The sequence below is a fragment of the Tyto alba genome, unplaced genomic scaffold (genome assembly GCF_018691265.1).
Source record: "Tyto alba isolate M040663 unplaced genomic scaffold, T.alba_DEE_v4.0 Super-Scaffold_41, whole genome shotgun sequence".
Taxonomy (NCBI): domain Eukaryota; kingdom Metazoa; phylum Chordata; class Aves; order Strigiformes; family Tytonidae; genus Tyto; species Tyto alba.
The window spans coordinates 13,355,500-13,370,418 of record NW_024881317.1 but is presented as its reverse complement, the minus strand read 5'-3'; the positions used below and the strand labels follow the sequence as shown (position 1 = coordinate 13,370,418).

At 34.6% G+C, this 14,919-nt stretch overlaps 1 protein-coding gene and 1 long non-coding RNA gene across 5 annotated transcripts in view; one reads left to right on the top strand and one right to left on the bottom strand.

Annotated features, from left to right (window-relative positions):
- DMXL2 (Dmx like 2) overlaps positions 1-14,919 on the bottom strand; it is a 54,166-nt gene that overhangs the window by 33,383 nt on the left and 5,864 nt on the right. For all 4 annotated transcript variants that reach the window (XM_042803763.1, XM_042803765.1, XM_042803764.1 and 1 more), the window contains exons 2-12: positions 11,866-11,991; positions 10,072-10,143; positions 9,297-9,375; positions 8,504-8,660; positions 7,481-7,547; positions 5,447-5,625; positions 4,559-4,742; positions 3,532-3,706; positions 2,495-2,728; positions 1,122-1,399; positions 242-938 (exon numbers count right to left, since the gene is read on the bottom strand). In XM_042803763.1, coding sequence (XP_042659697.1) covers positions 242-938; positions 1,122-1,399; positions 2,495-2,728; positions 3,532-3,706; positions 4,559-4,742; positions 5,447-5,625; positions 7,481-7,547; positions 8,504-8,660; positions 9,297-9,375; positions 10,072-10,143; positions 11,866-11,991 — 2,248 coding nt within the window. The remainder of the gene's footprint in view (positions 1-241; positions 939-1,121; positions 1,400-2,494; positions 2,729-3,531; positions 3,707-4,558; positions 4,743-5,446; positions 5,626-7,480; positions 7,548-8,503; positions 8,661-9,296; positions 9,376-10,071; positions 10,144-11,865; positions 11,992-14,919) is intronic.
- The window catches only part of LOC116959161, a 21,189-nt gene extending 6,270 nt beyond the window's left edge, over positions 1-14,919 (top strand). The window contains exons 3-6 of the long non-coding RNA XR_004405699.2: positions 3,541-3,643; positions 4,597-4,715; positions 7,489-7,577; positions 13,086-14,919. This is a non-coding gene — a long non-coding RNA (uncharacterized LOC116959161). The remainder of the gene's footprint in view (positions 1-3,540; positions 3,644-4,596; positions 4,716-7,488; positions 7,578-13,085) is intronic.

Sequence of the window (14,919 nt, the reverse complement as noted above, 5' to 3'; positions counted from 1 at the left end):
TGTCTTGTTTGTGAGTGTGATGATTGCTTACTCAAACAAAGAAGCTCCTGAATGTCAGCTGATCCATGGTAACTACACACTCAGACCAAATGAAAAAGAAAATCTGCAATTTGCATAATACAAGGAAAATACTGAAAAGTTAATATAAATGTAGTCCAAATACAATAGTAATTTATTTTAACAAATTAATTCTGTGACTCACAATGTTAACTCTATACGGAAACATGCTAAGTATACTCACCAAGGCAATAGCTGGGAATAAGTGTTGGAAGCCAGGCTACGTTAGAGAAAGCGGAGGTATGAAGAGAGTTAATTCGAGCCAATTCAGATACTCCTCCAGTGTATGATAAAGGTCCTATAGGGTCTACACGCCACAGAATCAGCTCACTATAGATTGCATTGGGGTCATGGAATGTACGGGTTGCTGCATTTTTAAGTTGCTGCCTAGAAGAACCTTTCACATGTTTAATGGGATCCATTATTCTGTTTATCCTGTCAGAGTCCCAGGAACTGTCTGATTCAGGAGTTAATAGAGCATTATGATGAGAAGAGGTTAGCAGTAACGGTAAAACAGAATGGCAGGCTAGATCATTGAGATGAAAACGGTGACCACAGTACCTAAATTTATGTGATACAGTTAGCACAGTAGTGAAAGCTGATTTATCAGCAAAAGTAACTGCCCACTGATTTAGAGAGCCATCTATATGTTTGGAAATCATCATTACTATGGGAGAAATTATATTCACATTTGCACTGTCCTGGGTAAAGCTTGGTCCTTTATTTGCTAGAGCCTTATCTGGAAAGTCCATTGTCTTCTGATGTACAGCATTACTGTTATCTTTTACAAAGGCAGGGCAAGCATACATCATAATGTTTTTGCTAAGAGAACTAGCATCTCCTGATGGAAATGCAACTGGAATCCTAGAAGAAAATGAAACCTACAAAAAGAAAAAAAAAAAAAATTAGCATACAACAGCCCACCTTAAGTCTGAAACAACATCAGCTGTTTCACAGGAAGTACTTAAAATTAAATTCATACTGATGCTCAGATATAAAAGAAAGGACACAATGATTGTTGATTCCAATCATAAATAATAAAAACAATTTCAAATATTAAATACCTGAACTTGCCGAAATATGCCTGGAGTGTATTCATCTAAATATTTCACATGCCACACCAAAAAGGTACCATCAATAGGATGGATAGTAAAAAGCATATCTGGATTTCTGTTCCATTCAGTTAGGAGCAACTCAATTTTCCGATCTAATAAAACTGTTGGAAGAGCCATGCGTGGGCCTGTTAGTAGAGATGTTTTAGGGCTTCCCTCTCTTTCTCCATCTTCATGTTCTGAGGAGCCTGTACCAGTTCCTGTCTCTGATTCTCTATCTATAGATAAGTCTGCAACATAAAAGAAACGTGACATTTTTTCCATTGCAAAGCTTTTCCTATCCGTTTCTATTCAAAACAACACAATATTTTTGAATCTGCTAATAGTACTATCTGATAAGAACATTCATGCACATTGAGGGTAAAGACATCTTTCTTTGGTCTGTCTGTACAAAAATATGAGGATCTGGCCTTTGACTATTGCTTCTAACTATGCAATACAAGTAATAATAAATATAACTGTAAAAATCCAGATACTTAGTGTAATACCCTGCCTAAGATTATTCTGGTCAACTATATAAACACACACATTTTATATGAATGCTGCTTCCAAACTAATGTAGGGGGTTTTCATATTTAGAAGGTAATCATGAAATACATGGTATGTGATCATTGACGAAACAGTATATATATTGCATGATAAGTAAGAATTATCACACACTTAACTACTACATTGGTAATCTAGATTTTAAGAATCTAAGCATTATAAATGACACAATGTATCATCAGTTTACTGTCACTAATTGGTCTTACTGTAGACAGATTTCTATTTTTACACATCACTGGCCAAGTGACCCTCCCACAGCAAAGTGAAATATTTCTGGTAATATAAGTTTTCCATCATTAATTTCAACAGGTGTCTCTCCACTCCTCTGTGAGCAGCTACAGTTGGGATCTTCAGATGATGTAACATTTAAGATATAAATCTTGCTGGTACTGAAAACAGTGCAGTTGCATTAAAATAGAGCTATGTCCAACCCGTCTTAAAGCTTGCCATAAATTGGTATGTCATTACTGACATCAGATTGTAAGGTAAATAGAGCACAGGTCTTAGTCATAATTTCATAGCTCAGTGGAATATATCCAAAATGGAAATGAAAGAAAAAGCTACCTTTTTCAGTGTATATCACTACTGCATTCCAAGACAGTATATGATTGAATTTTTCATGCCTACAATTATAGCAGCCAAAATTTCACCTCCAAATGTCTCTTTATTTTAGATTAGTGATAAAATGTTAGCACTTACAATTCTTCTGTTAAATAATTCCATTATCTCATTAATGTGTTTCAAATAATTCTTGTGCTACCTATCTCAGTATTACTAACCATGATCTAATTTCATATGTAAACCTCTCTCTTTTTCTTCCATTTCTTCTTCCTCTTCAACCTCAACATCAAAATCTTGTTCTGGTTGTTGTTCAGAAACTTTTCTTAGATGCTGCATAAATACTTCGATAGAGGATGTAAAGTTAAATTCTTTATTATTCAACCAGTGAACAACGAAGCCTCCATTTCCTTCATCTATATTAAAAGCTGTTCCAGCCAAGACTGATGGAATATCTGTAGACATTTTTAAACAAATAAAAAATCTGTATATTAAACTGGTCATCTTTATATATATATACACACACAAGCATTTATCATTTATACACAGATTTCTTAATTAGGACATTTAATTTATTTAGGTAAAACATAATTTGTGCCTGTAAAGTTAGAAAAAGTAAGATGCATCAAGTTTCTACATGCAATTGTAAGTAAAAAAATGTGAAGATATTTTAAAATCAGCAAATTTACATGAAAATTGATTCCTATGTGAATAGTAAATGATAACACTTCAGATTGCTCAATTGCATATGTTGCAGTGTTGTCATTTAATGTAGAAATTTTAGGTAAGGCACATGATTGCTCTTTAATCTTTTCCTTGTCTAAAATATTCTGCATTATTCTATAAAAAGCAGCTGGCTTCCTGCCAAAATATCTGGTACAGCTTTTTTTCATTCACTATATATTCTGTAAGGTGCAAATACTCTATTCATCATATACCATTGCCTCCCAAAAGCCAACAATCGAATGCTAAGACCTGAAATTTAGGTTTCTTTTGCTTTATGATGTGCAAAGATGAATTTAATGATTTTTATTCTGAATACCTTCAGCTTTTAAAAGTGCTGAAGGTATTTGGGATAAATTCAGCCTCATTTGTCTTACAAAACTCTATGCCAAATAATAGACTTGTGAAATAACAGCCTTCCTACAGATTCCCTGTATTAAATTAGGCAAAGTAAAAAATGTGCATCTCAGCCCCCTTAATTTATTTCATTTTGTGCAAATATATTATTACGGTTTAATAAATGGTTGTATTTCACCTGTATTAGGGTTGATGCTTGCTGCTATATGGAAGTGACCAAGTGCATTTGCGTGATGTGAAATGTGACGCTGAACTTCATGAGTACCCTGTTGATCTGGCAATACATCTGTGTGGGTAACAAGAACTGAAGATCTCCTTTGTCCTTTTCTCATATTTTTCAAATGGTGAATTGTCTGGTATAGTTATAAAAAATAAGTTAAGAAATACTAAAAAACTTCAAGGTAAAAATTCACACTTATATAAAGCCTAAAACTTTTTAACTTCCTTCTACCTAGGAAGTGAAGACTAATTTCCAAATGATTATTTTAAATAGATTTCAACAGAGATTAGTAACACTTATGTATATCAGTTCTGGCCAAAGGCAAAGCTCTTCTAGCAGTCTTCTGAAAGTACATGGAGAGCACATCAGATTTAACAGCCCAAAGCATACTTTGTTCTACTCTCCCTATTTGCTGATGGTCATGATATGTAAGAAGTAAAAACTTGGTCTGATTGTAATAGTTTACAGACAAGTAGTGGGGTGATCGTTTGTTTTTGTTTTGTTTTCTTGTTTTTATATTGATAGGTTTTCTCTTACTGTAAACGTAATAGGCTTGATATGACTGCCACTGCAATTTAGAGTCCCATAATACCACTTTTTGGAAATGCAGTTATCAGATCAGATAACTGAAAATTAAAAAGTCTATTTACTGATTCCACTGTTTCTATAATTACAGGCTTTCAGACCAAATCAAAGTGAAACTATCAGTTACTATTTCATATTAAACACTGTCTCTTCATATCACTATTAGTTAGCTGTAGAACAGACTGAGTTTTAAGAACATGGAGCTTGGGTGCAGCGTTGCAAAGTCTCTGACTTCTGCGTTTAGTAATAGACTTCAAAAACTGATATGAAATAAATCAGATGGTTCTGTTATGCTTATAAGAACTAGATAATACACATTCTTAGAGTTTTACATCCTTTAAATATTTAACTTTTAAGGATCTTCAAATAAAAAATTTACAAAATAAGTATTTCCTTGTACCTCTAGTGCATGCTGTATTTTGTCCTTTTGCTTTCCAGATTGAGAGATGGTGCTGCTAATGCTGGAAGTGCTAGTTTCACAGATCTGTTCACCAAGAAGAGTATCTTCTGGTAACAATGTCTCTGCCCACAGCCGACAGACGCCATCAATACATGATGTGAGTAACACATTACAGACCAAACCCCTAACGATAGACATATTAAAGTTACCACCGAATGTAATTAAATTAGCTATATTGACACAGCAGAAATTAGGGGAGTATACAAATATTTAGTAGTTACTGTTTCATCCAAACTTTTGTCTCTCCCCTAACTAAAGGTTTTATATCAGTGGTGATTTTTGGCATGCTGATAAACCCACAGGTTATTGGCAAAAGTGCATGTGAATGTGGAATGGTTATTATTTGATAAACACAACAGTTATTAAAATACTGCAGTTATGAAACTGCCTAAACTATCTAACTGGCTGGACTACGTGAACAATACATAAATTAAAGAACTAATTAAAAACCAGTATATACAAAAATGCACAGAAAACAGGTTACTAAACGCTAATTTTTTAAACAAATATTTTGTTTCCAAAGTCATAGCACCATTTTGTGAAGACAATGCCTTACATCCATGCTTCCTGGCATAGCTTCCTGGCATAACTGAAGTTTAGACCACATTTTAGAATAAATCTCACCTGTTAACATGACTATCACTATTGCACTAAATAATACAGAAGCTTATGGGAAGATGTTGATATGTTTTATTTCTTGAAAGCATAAGCAGAGAAATCTAATAATGTTCTTGATAGTCAAACTTAAAGCAGAATGTTAAAAAATACTTGGTCAAAGGCTTGCTTGTTTTTTTTTGAAAAAAAAAAAAAAAAAAAAATCTTTCGAACCTGGGCATGTACTTGCTAATGTTACGCCATGAAAATCCTGTCACTGCTCGAGGATGCGCCAAATAAACAAATGAGAAGTGGACAACCCCAGAGCATTTTTTCTTTTCTTCATTCTCTTGGGGCAGAAGAGATGACTTCCAACCAGTCATAGGATACCAAACCTTTAAGAGGCAGTCATCCTAGGTAAAGCAATAAAAAACCTTGGAGTTAGCTAGCTATAATTAAAAATGTCACAAAAAGAAAATCCCAAATAATAAGGAAACTGCTGTTCTGATATCTTTCAAGAAAAGTTGATCTGTGGCCCAGAACTGTTTGCAGTTTTTCAGACAACACATTTCTGAGACCACTTATTTCATTGATAGTCATCCTGGAATGAGTTACAGGACTGGAGAAATATTCTGTTGGCAACACTGCACTCCCATGAGGAATTTTCCTTCTAGTCCAGTTGGCCCCCTACTTTTCTCTTGGTTTGCTATGCATTTTCTGCATGGCACATATGCATGCTTAAATCCCATGTCCATTTCCCTGCAAAGATAGAAGCCAGAAATAGGCTGCCACTCACAGTAAAATATTAAGCTCATTAACAGCCAGTTTTTCCACTGAGACAATTCATACTGTAAGTGCCTGTTGGTTCCCATGCTCAGGAAGCCCAGCCTTCATGGAATGCACTGTACCTGAGCCCAGGCACACAACAGAGGAGCAGATGCCAATTACAACCTTCCCCTCCACCAGCACAACCTATGCTGCCTTTCTGGCTTGAATGGTTGGGCACCACTGATGTAATTAATTGAAACAAAACTGAAATGCTGACACAGCAATACTACAAATGCTGAGAAGTGAGACTGAAGTATGATTATGCTGATGTGAACTAAGGACAACATTACTAGTATAACAACAGTACACTGTACACAGCTGGATGCCACATCCCAGGATTTCAGAACTTGCTGCTGGAGTGGAGATACAGAATCAAGTATATAAATGAATAAATTACAAACCACTGGGAGTGTATATAAACGATAGTACTTCCTGACAAGCATCAAAAAGCACAGTATCTGACCACAGATTCTGCAAGAAGGAAGTCTAACAGGCAGCCCTGTTAAGAATTGTGATCAAAGCTGTGTACTTCATGAAACAACTAATATCTTCTGCATATTAACAACTAATAGATTCTGGAACTATCGCCTCATCTATTTCATCAAATTCTTAGCTATATAAAAGTATATTAATGGGAAATTGAAATACGGAATGAAGAAAATATTTTGATAATTTTCTAACCACAGTAATTCTAAATGTAATATTTATTAAGGTGGTGTAAGTATGTTTTTAGTCATAAAACAGTGCAGCTTATGATTCAGTTGTCCTCTTTAGTAAGTGTAAGAATTCATAGGTTCCTAAAATGCATCTCATTGTTCAACCAACATTATGTGAAAGCAATAAAGCTTACCCATCCAGACCTGAAAACCAGAGGGAATCACTCAAATGAGAGGGTGACACTGAAGAGACTTAACTGAAAACTTAGTTTGAATAGCAATTTGACAAAAAATATGCCAAACTGAAATAGAACTTAAGAACTGATAACTGAACCCAGAATTCACTAAATAGAAAATATTTTCTAATTTATGCACTGCGGTGTGCATATCATACCAGTTTAAATGTGTATGTGTTCTACCATAATGATCTAATATTTATCCTCATTATTTCTACCAAAGTTGAAAAATATGATTATGCATATCTGGAAGTTCATCTAAGTATACTTTATCTAAAATATATATATGCACACACAAGTCTGTATCACCATCACTGTATTTCCAGGTTGATTCTCAAGTATTCAGTAAGAATACATAGCTAAATCCAATTTCTTGTTGCTGAAATTCATGGAATTACACAAAAATACAGCATTATACAAGATGATAACTTAGCTCAGACTACAATAGAGTGTGCAGTCCAGGACTATTCTATATTACTTATTTACTTTTGTCAAACAAACGCAAAATACTGCAAACACTTATTTAATTATTCTTTTTTTGTCCTTACCTTCCCAGCTGTTGCAAAGTATTCACCATCAGGAGACCATGCCATCAAATGTACTGATACTGCAGTCCTAAAGAACATGATAGTAAAGTTTTAAATTGTAAGTAAAGTCTATTTATTCTATAGTATTATTCCATATGTATTCAGTTAAATATTACTGTTCATTATTTAAATGAAATTATTAATATTTTATAGTTGTTGCTTGAAGCATACTTTAGAAATAGCAGAAGCATAAAAAGTGTTTGCTACAAATCAATGAAACAGAATATTTAGTATTTTCAGTTTTACAGAAAAAAAGCCCATAATTAAATAGTTTTAAGTCAGCAAGGCTAGGCTAGATCTGATGAGATCACAGAAGTGAAGTCTGTCCCATCTGCTCCTCTACTCCCAGTGAAGCCAAGATGAATAGTAGGAAAAAATGAAAGTGAAGATCTTTTAGGTAATTTGTGATACTACTTGTCTGTGACTACAGTTTATGGGTCAGCTGTCTGAGAGGAAAGTGGCCTATACAGTGCTTTGTGGGCACAAAAGCTACCTATGAACCTGTTTTCTCTTAACTTTTTTGAAGCAGGTGTTTCCTAAGTCTGCATTTATATAGAAATGGCTGATCATGAAGCAATTCTGTAACACAGATCTCAAAGAGAACTGGGTAGAAAGAGTTTCAGGACCGTCTTCCCACAATTTAGGAAGCAATTCTCACCTTAATCAGTGTAGCATATCTGTCTGCTACTGCTCCTCTGTTCAGTCTCATCCAATATCTCAAAACTACTTTAAAAACTGAGAAAACAGGGACAATTTTGATACGTTCTCAGTGCTACAGTTTGAGTAAGCCTTCGACTAGGTTATCTGGTGATAGGTCACTTGAAAAAGCGAGGAATTTTTATTTGGAGTAACTTACATTGTTTGAACCGTATATTTTAAGCTGATTTGAAAGCACATTTTAAAAGTATGGTTCTGGAGAGAAGATAGTGTTGATCTAAGAGGTGGCATTGCAATTTGTCTTAAAATAAAAATTATCTCACTCACTTGCACTGCCAGACACATTTCCAGTCATTTAGACCTGGGAGGACTTTATCATCTTTGATCTGATTGTCAGGGTCATCATCTTCATCTTCTTCTAGAATGTCAGTAGATGGAGGGGCCCACAATTGCAAAAAGTCAGTTGCTGTCAGCAGCCTGCTACCTGAAAATAAGTAATACCAAAGCTGTGAAGCCAAGATGATGCATGTATGTTGAAAGGTTAAGTCTGTCTTCATATCTTGTTTAGAATTATTCAAAATAGGTTGAAAATTCAACTTTATAAAGTCTATTTTTAATGATAGGGTATTCAATCATTTTATACAGCTGTTTTAATAAAAACTTTTTGAATTTATAATACCCTTTAAGAAAAACATCAAGGTTTTTTTGCTGACTTCAAATGATAAATCATATTTAATAATGAATGTTGCAGGTGCTAAATAGCCACTCACGTCTCAAATAAATACACATTGTTAAACATCTTATAAATATCTATGTCTGGGTACATTGCTGACTTCAATTGTGAAAAAAAATTTATTTAAATGATTATTAGTGGTAATTTAATTCAGTTTGCAACTTAACACTTAGTCTCAAACTAAGATGTTGCACAAGAGACTCAAACACTTGGCACAGCTTCTTCACAAATGCTAACTGTAGCCTCACATTTTACACAATAATATCTAAGAACAGATAATCTAAAATTTCCGTATTCATGGTCTCACTTTATTACAATAAAAATAATTCATGTTCAAGTTCTCCTAATTACAAATGTTGAATAAATACTTCACAAGCTTCACATTACCTTGAGGATCCCATGCCAGGTTGTAAGTCATAGAACTGAGGAAGAATTGTCCAGTTTTAAGCCACTGACACTTTAGTTGCTGTAGTTTAAGAATAGTAAGGGATTAACACTTACATCAACAGCAAAATACAAAGGAACTGGTATTTCTTTCTTTCTCCATGAAATTGCTATTAAGCCTGTTGCAAAAGCATTCAGGACACAGTGCTAGATTGCTGAATCTAGTTTTAATAATTTCTTTAATTGTTTTATAAAAATTAAATGCATCACAGAGTGCCCTGTAACCAGATCTGGCCTGTCACACACACAAATATATCTGTAGATTATTTTAAACTAGTTACGTTATACATTTATAACGACATAAGGGGTGGCAGTATAGACGCAACGAAGACTGAGACCTGCTTGAGAACATACTTCAGGCTTGAGTGCTCAGCCCTGGCTGTGCTGTTAAAACAAGCCTGGGTACACACACACAAGTCTAAGTCATATTTCTGTACCACAGATCTGATGACCTCTTCAAGTTACAGAAACACCAACTTGTTACCATGTCATTCCAGTACGAGATTCAAGAACAAGATGGTGTTGTGAACTTAGGAGGAGTGCAGTCCCCAATTCAATTCATGCAGTTGAAGACTCTACCCATCCAATTTTACCATGGATGGTGGAAAATGTTCATCCATTAGTCTTTTGTGTGCTAATGTAACATAATAACTGGCAGACAGATTTTTGTTTCTTCTAAGAACCTAAACCAAATTACAATAATGAAATACATACTTACACAATTTCTTTTATGAGAATTTATACCAAGTGGTTCAAAAATGCAAACAGCATTTCCATATGATGCTGCAATCTGGAAAAAAATAAATAAATTGAAGATTCAAAATGCAAGGTTAGGAGATAAATGTAATCACTCTTTAGTATTCCAAAATAGCTAAAGAATTTTCAGTACTTCTTCTATGTGCCATTGTTCAAGAAAAGTGAAATTAGTACATATGTCATTACTTGCATTATAGGTATACCTTCTTAAGGAAGTTGAGAAATACATACTTTTGAACAAGCCCATCTTTAAGGTTTTAACTCTAAGTAGGGAAGACAGCTTGGTCAGTGGGATAAACACTGTCAATCAGATTTAATATGTTCTTCTAGGGTAACTACTGTTAATGCATAAGGGAAAGCTGATGCCTTCACTACTTCTGCTCACGTTCTGTTGACTTTACAGCTAACTAATAAATTAATTATTAGTGTGTGGGTCCCTGTGTGTTCCCAGATTCCATTCTGTACCACTAAATAATAATTATGAGAAACAGGAAGAAATATAATTGTATTTTGAACAGTTAAGTACATTTTGAAGGGAGACGAATGGTAAACAGGTAAACCAAAGTACTTATACCACTGAACCCTTCAATTTCTTTCACACATTTATTTCACAGAAACCTCCATACACAACATGGTCTTTATTAGGAATTTATCTGGTCATGTTCCTAATGCTCATATGCTTATGAGTACCTTTGACGATCTTTAAAATTTATTTTTCATCCTTAAAAGATTTTTAAAAGAAAAACTGTTTAAGTTCTTCCCATTCAGGATCTGGTTTCTTCAATACAGAAATGATGTAAAAGTGTCATGACATTTATTATGAAATTTTATTTCCTCTTTGGGAGGAGGGGAGTGGTGCGGAAGGTTGCAACAGCACACACCCAAAGAAGAGAACAGACCGTGAGTTCAAAGTCCCGAATGCAGAAGCACCCAGGGGTTCATGGTGATCTTACAGGGGCAGCCTGTGCAGCTGGAATCTCTCTTCCAGTCCTACTGGGGCTGCAGTGCAGGGGCCTTGCTGGCTAACCCTGCCCAAACCCCAGCTAGGGCTTTCCCAGTAATGCAACCAATTTTTAACTAGCTAATTTAGTAGGCAGTGACAACTGACAAACAACATTTGCTCAGTGAACTACCATAACTCATAGAAAATATTTTTTCTCAGCAATCTAAACTGTCTCTTTAACATAGTTTAGGGATTAAAAATAAAACCACATAGCCAGTCAAGGGGCCATGCAGTTATGACAGCTCATACTGTAGCACTTTTAAACACATTAAACATGTCTAAGCTTTTCTGAAAAATAAAGTATTTCTAATTCATTACTTTGCAGGACACACAAACACAGACATGCATGTACGTGTGTATATATCTTGTTTAGCTAGATGGAAGTATACAATAATGGAGACAATAACAGTAATTTTAGTACCATTCCAGTTCTGATACTATACTGTAACTAATACATATCTCCACATTTTGTGAGACCTGTTATTGCAGGTCCTGGAGAGGAATAAAAGCCATTGTTACAAAGTGACTCCTGCTTCCCCTACCCCACTCTCCCCCAAAATTACTATTAAATTGAAACAGTTCTCTGAGTAAAACAAGAGATGTTTACTCAAAAAGTTAGAGATCAGTAAAAACTGATCTTTGTCATGAAATTAACTCATTCATACTATTAATGTATTATGCTGCTATTTAATTATTTCATTTAGAGTATTCAAATTTTTAAAAAATTCTATACAAATTTATTAAAATCCTTACCCTGCCTTGTTGTTGGGAACACTCCACACAACTGACCTGGATGTTTCCATGTTTAGCACCAGGAATAATTTGCACACATTCAAAGTCATTTGCCAGAATAACAATGTCACAACCAGAGCCATATGCCTGAAATATATTTTAAAATAAATACAATTTAAAAGTTAGTTTTTTAAATAACTGAATACTTAATAGTCGAGTTACGTTTTTGAGAGATCTATGAAACTGTCCATTGAAACAAAATGTTACTGTTTATTCCTTGCCAATTCAGTAGCAGAATAAGCAACATGTAAAAACAAAGTAGCAAATGAGACCTTAAATCTGCCAGGGTTTAAATCACGGCAAACAGAAACAGTGGGGAAAACAGCAACAAAAAAACCCAACAAACACAACCAAACCCTAAACTTACTCCAGAACTTAAGATCTGTGTGTACTTTCACTTTTGTTTGTTTCATGGATTTTTTTTAGGCTTTAGTTGGAATTTTTTTCTCCCCTCCAATTCTTGTTGCCTCTTAGAGCAAGGCAGCCAAGTGTTTATTATTCAGGTGCACTTATTGAATTTGCATACACATTTCTTAAATATGTGTCATGCCTTTTTTTTTTTTTTTTTAATAGTATTAAGTGATTCTTTTCTGTAAGAATCCAATTTCTGGGCTTTTCTGAGTTTTAAGAAGTACACATTACTTTAAGACTGTAAACCAACAAAGATTTGTCTTGGATATTTCTTCTTTTGTGCAATACGCACTACCGTCTAAGTAATTTGTTTAAGAATAAGTTATAGAACAATGACAGCTTGCAGCACTTTTTATTGTCAGGATAAATCCTATTGTGCCAGAATATTCTAAAAAATTTAATCACTCCAGATGATCAGTTCCACTGAACTCCCACATTCAGGCACAGAAATCCCTCCCTAGCATCAATCTGCCAGTAACCCTTTTTAAAGTAAACAGTTATAGCTGTAAACCTCTTTCCTTAAAATAAGTTTTCCACTGATTCCAATACACTAGGCAGAAATTTTACAATAGCTAAATTAAGCAGAGAGTGCAAGTCCTTGGCAGTCAATTTCAGATGGTACAAAATTACTTTGTCGTTTTAACGTGTCCCCTCTTTCACAATAAGTTCCAAATTACTCAGTCCTAGCCATCTTCTTTGAGGTCAATCGGTTTAAGGGCTACCTGTCTTGTTTTTGAGAAGTGTATGAGAAATTGTAATTAATTCTATAGATTTACAGAATCAATACCCATCGATGGGCACAAGAAGATGATGGTGCAAGATAATCACTGGAGCTTGAATGGAAAATTTAGGTCTCATGGCCTTCTACATCTACTTTTGATCCTCCTGGGAAGGAGCAACAAGTGAGGAAGTTTGAAGAAAAAGGCTTAATTTTGTGAAAATACAGTCACTGTTAAAATCAAGGAATGAACAGCAATACAAGCAGCAAAGAAGAAACTCAGGCCTCAGAAATTACCACACCATACAATTACACACACAAAAATTAAAACTCTGTAGAAAACATAAGATTGTCCAAAAGATTTCCAAGGTCATCTCACAAAAATAAAGTGACACAGTGTTGTCTGAGTCCTCAAGCCCACAAGAGTTGTTCTGGGAAGCTCTGAGGAACTGATACTGGAGTTATTCACAATGTAAGCAGGGGAGGGAAAAAACCCCAACTGCTAAAAGGTTGTTAGGGGAAGATTATCTATGTAACTGAATATCCTAGCTCCTTGATGACTAGGTTATGCAGTTATTAGACACAATCTAAAAGGGAACGTTATTATTAAAATAGAATAGGATTATTTCCAGAAGGTAAGAGAAAGAAAGATGAGATTCTGAGAGAAGTTCTAGCACTGAACAGAAAGTCTTTTCTTTTTATTGTCTTCCTATTTTTTATATTGGAATTTGTTACAAAACAAAAGCCACCAGCAGTGTGGAATGCTGGACAGGCCAGCAAATGTTCATAAGTAGGAAGGAAGAAGATGGAGACCAGGATGTGAATGCCCATAAGTAAATAGGAAAATAAAAGCAGGTCTTCTTGTGCCAATAATTTATACAGAATTCTAATATTCACAAGCAATTGATTCTCCTACTATTTACTTCAAATGGTGAGCAATTAAAACAGCGAAGAATTGAAAGACTCCTTTTCAACAGTCTGCCTCATAAGTACTAATAAAAACCTACTAAGACATGATTTAAATTGTTATCAAATACAGTTAAAAAAAGGTATCAATCCACTTTAAATAAGGACTTAAACCTTCTAGATACCCTATTTTTTCATTGTCGGTATTGATAACTTGCAGATTTCAAACTAAATTAAACATACTTTATCACTAGTTGGAACCCTGTTAGCAGGAGATGTGTCTCAGAAATGATACAGGGAAAGGAAAAGACTTCTCAACTTTAATTTCCTTATGCTTATTGTTCTTAAACATGTACATTTGTATGTGTGTGTACAGTTGATAATGTTTGAAACAGAAAAAATTTTATACTTCAGTATGTCTGTTGATTCTGTGAAGCAAAAGAATTTAGTGTCTTTTTAAATGTTTTCATTTCTCTTCTCTCCTGTCCCCTACCCATACTTCTTATTATAGCAACAAAGCAGTATTTTTCTGCCTAATTATACTATTTAGCATATTTTACAAAGTTAGGTAAAAAGGTGATTGTGAATTAAAAGGGTGGTTTACAGTAGAATTTCATTTTTTTCCTTAAAGAATTGAGATGTAGAGATCTCTTTCCTAAGTGAAATCTTATTACCATCACTCATATCCTTCCTACTCTTCTACTCTTTGCCTGTGTTTGGCACTGCACCAACAAGTGACTCAGCACACCTAAGTGTCCTGTGCCAACAGAAAGGACCTAGTCCGTTAGAGACCTTAGTCGGAACACATTCAGGGTATCAGCTTTCAGCTCGAGGTTCTCTGAGCAAGTGCTGTCTCTTGGTTCTGCGGTCATTTTCTCAGTGGAGATATTTATTCTGTCTCTCATTTCAGTGTATTTACCTTAAATCTTAAATTTACTTTAAGAAGTACATTTATTATAACCCCACCTTTGAGAAAAGGT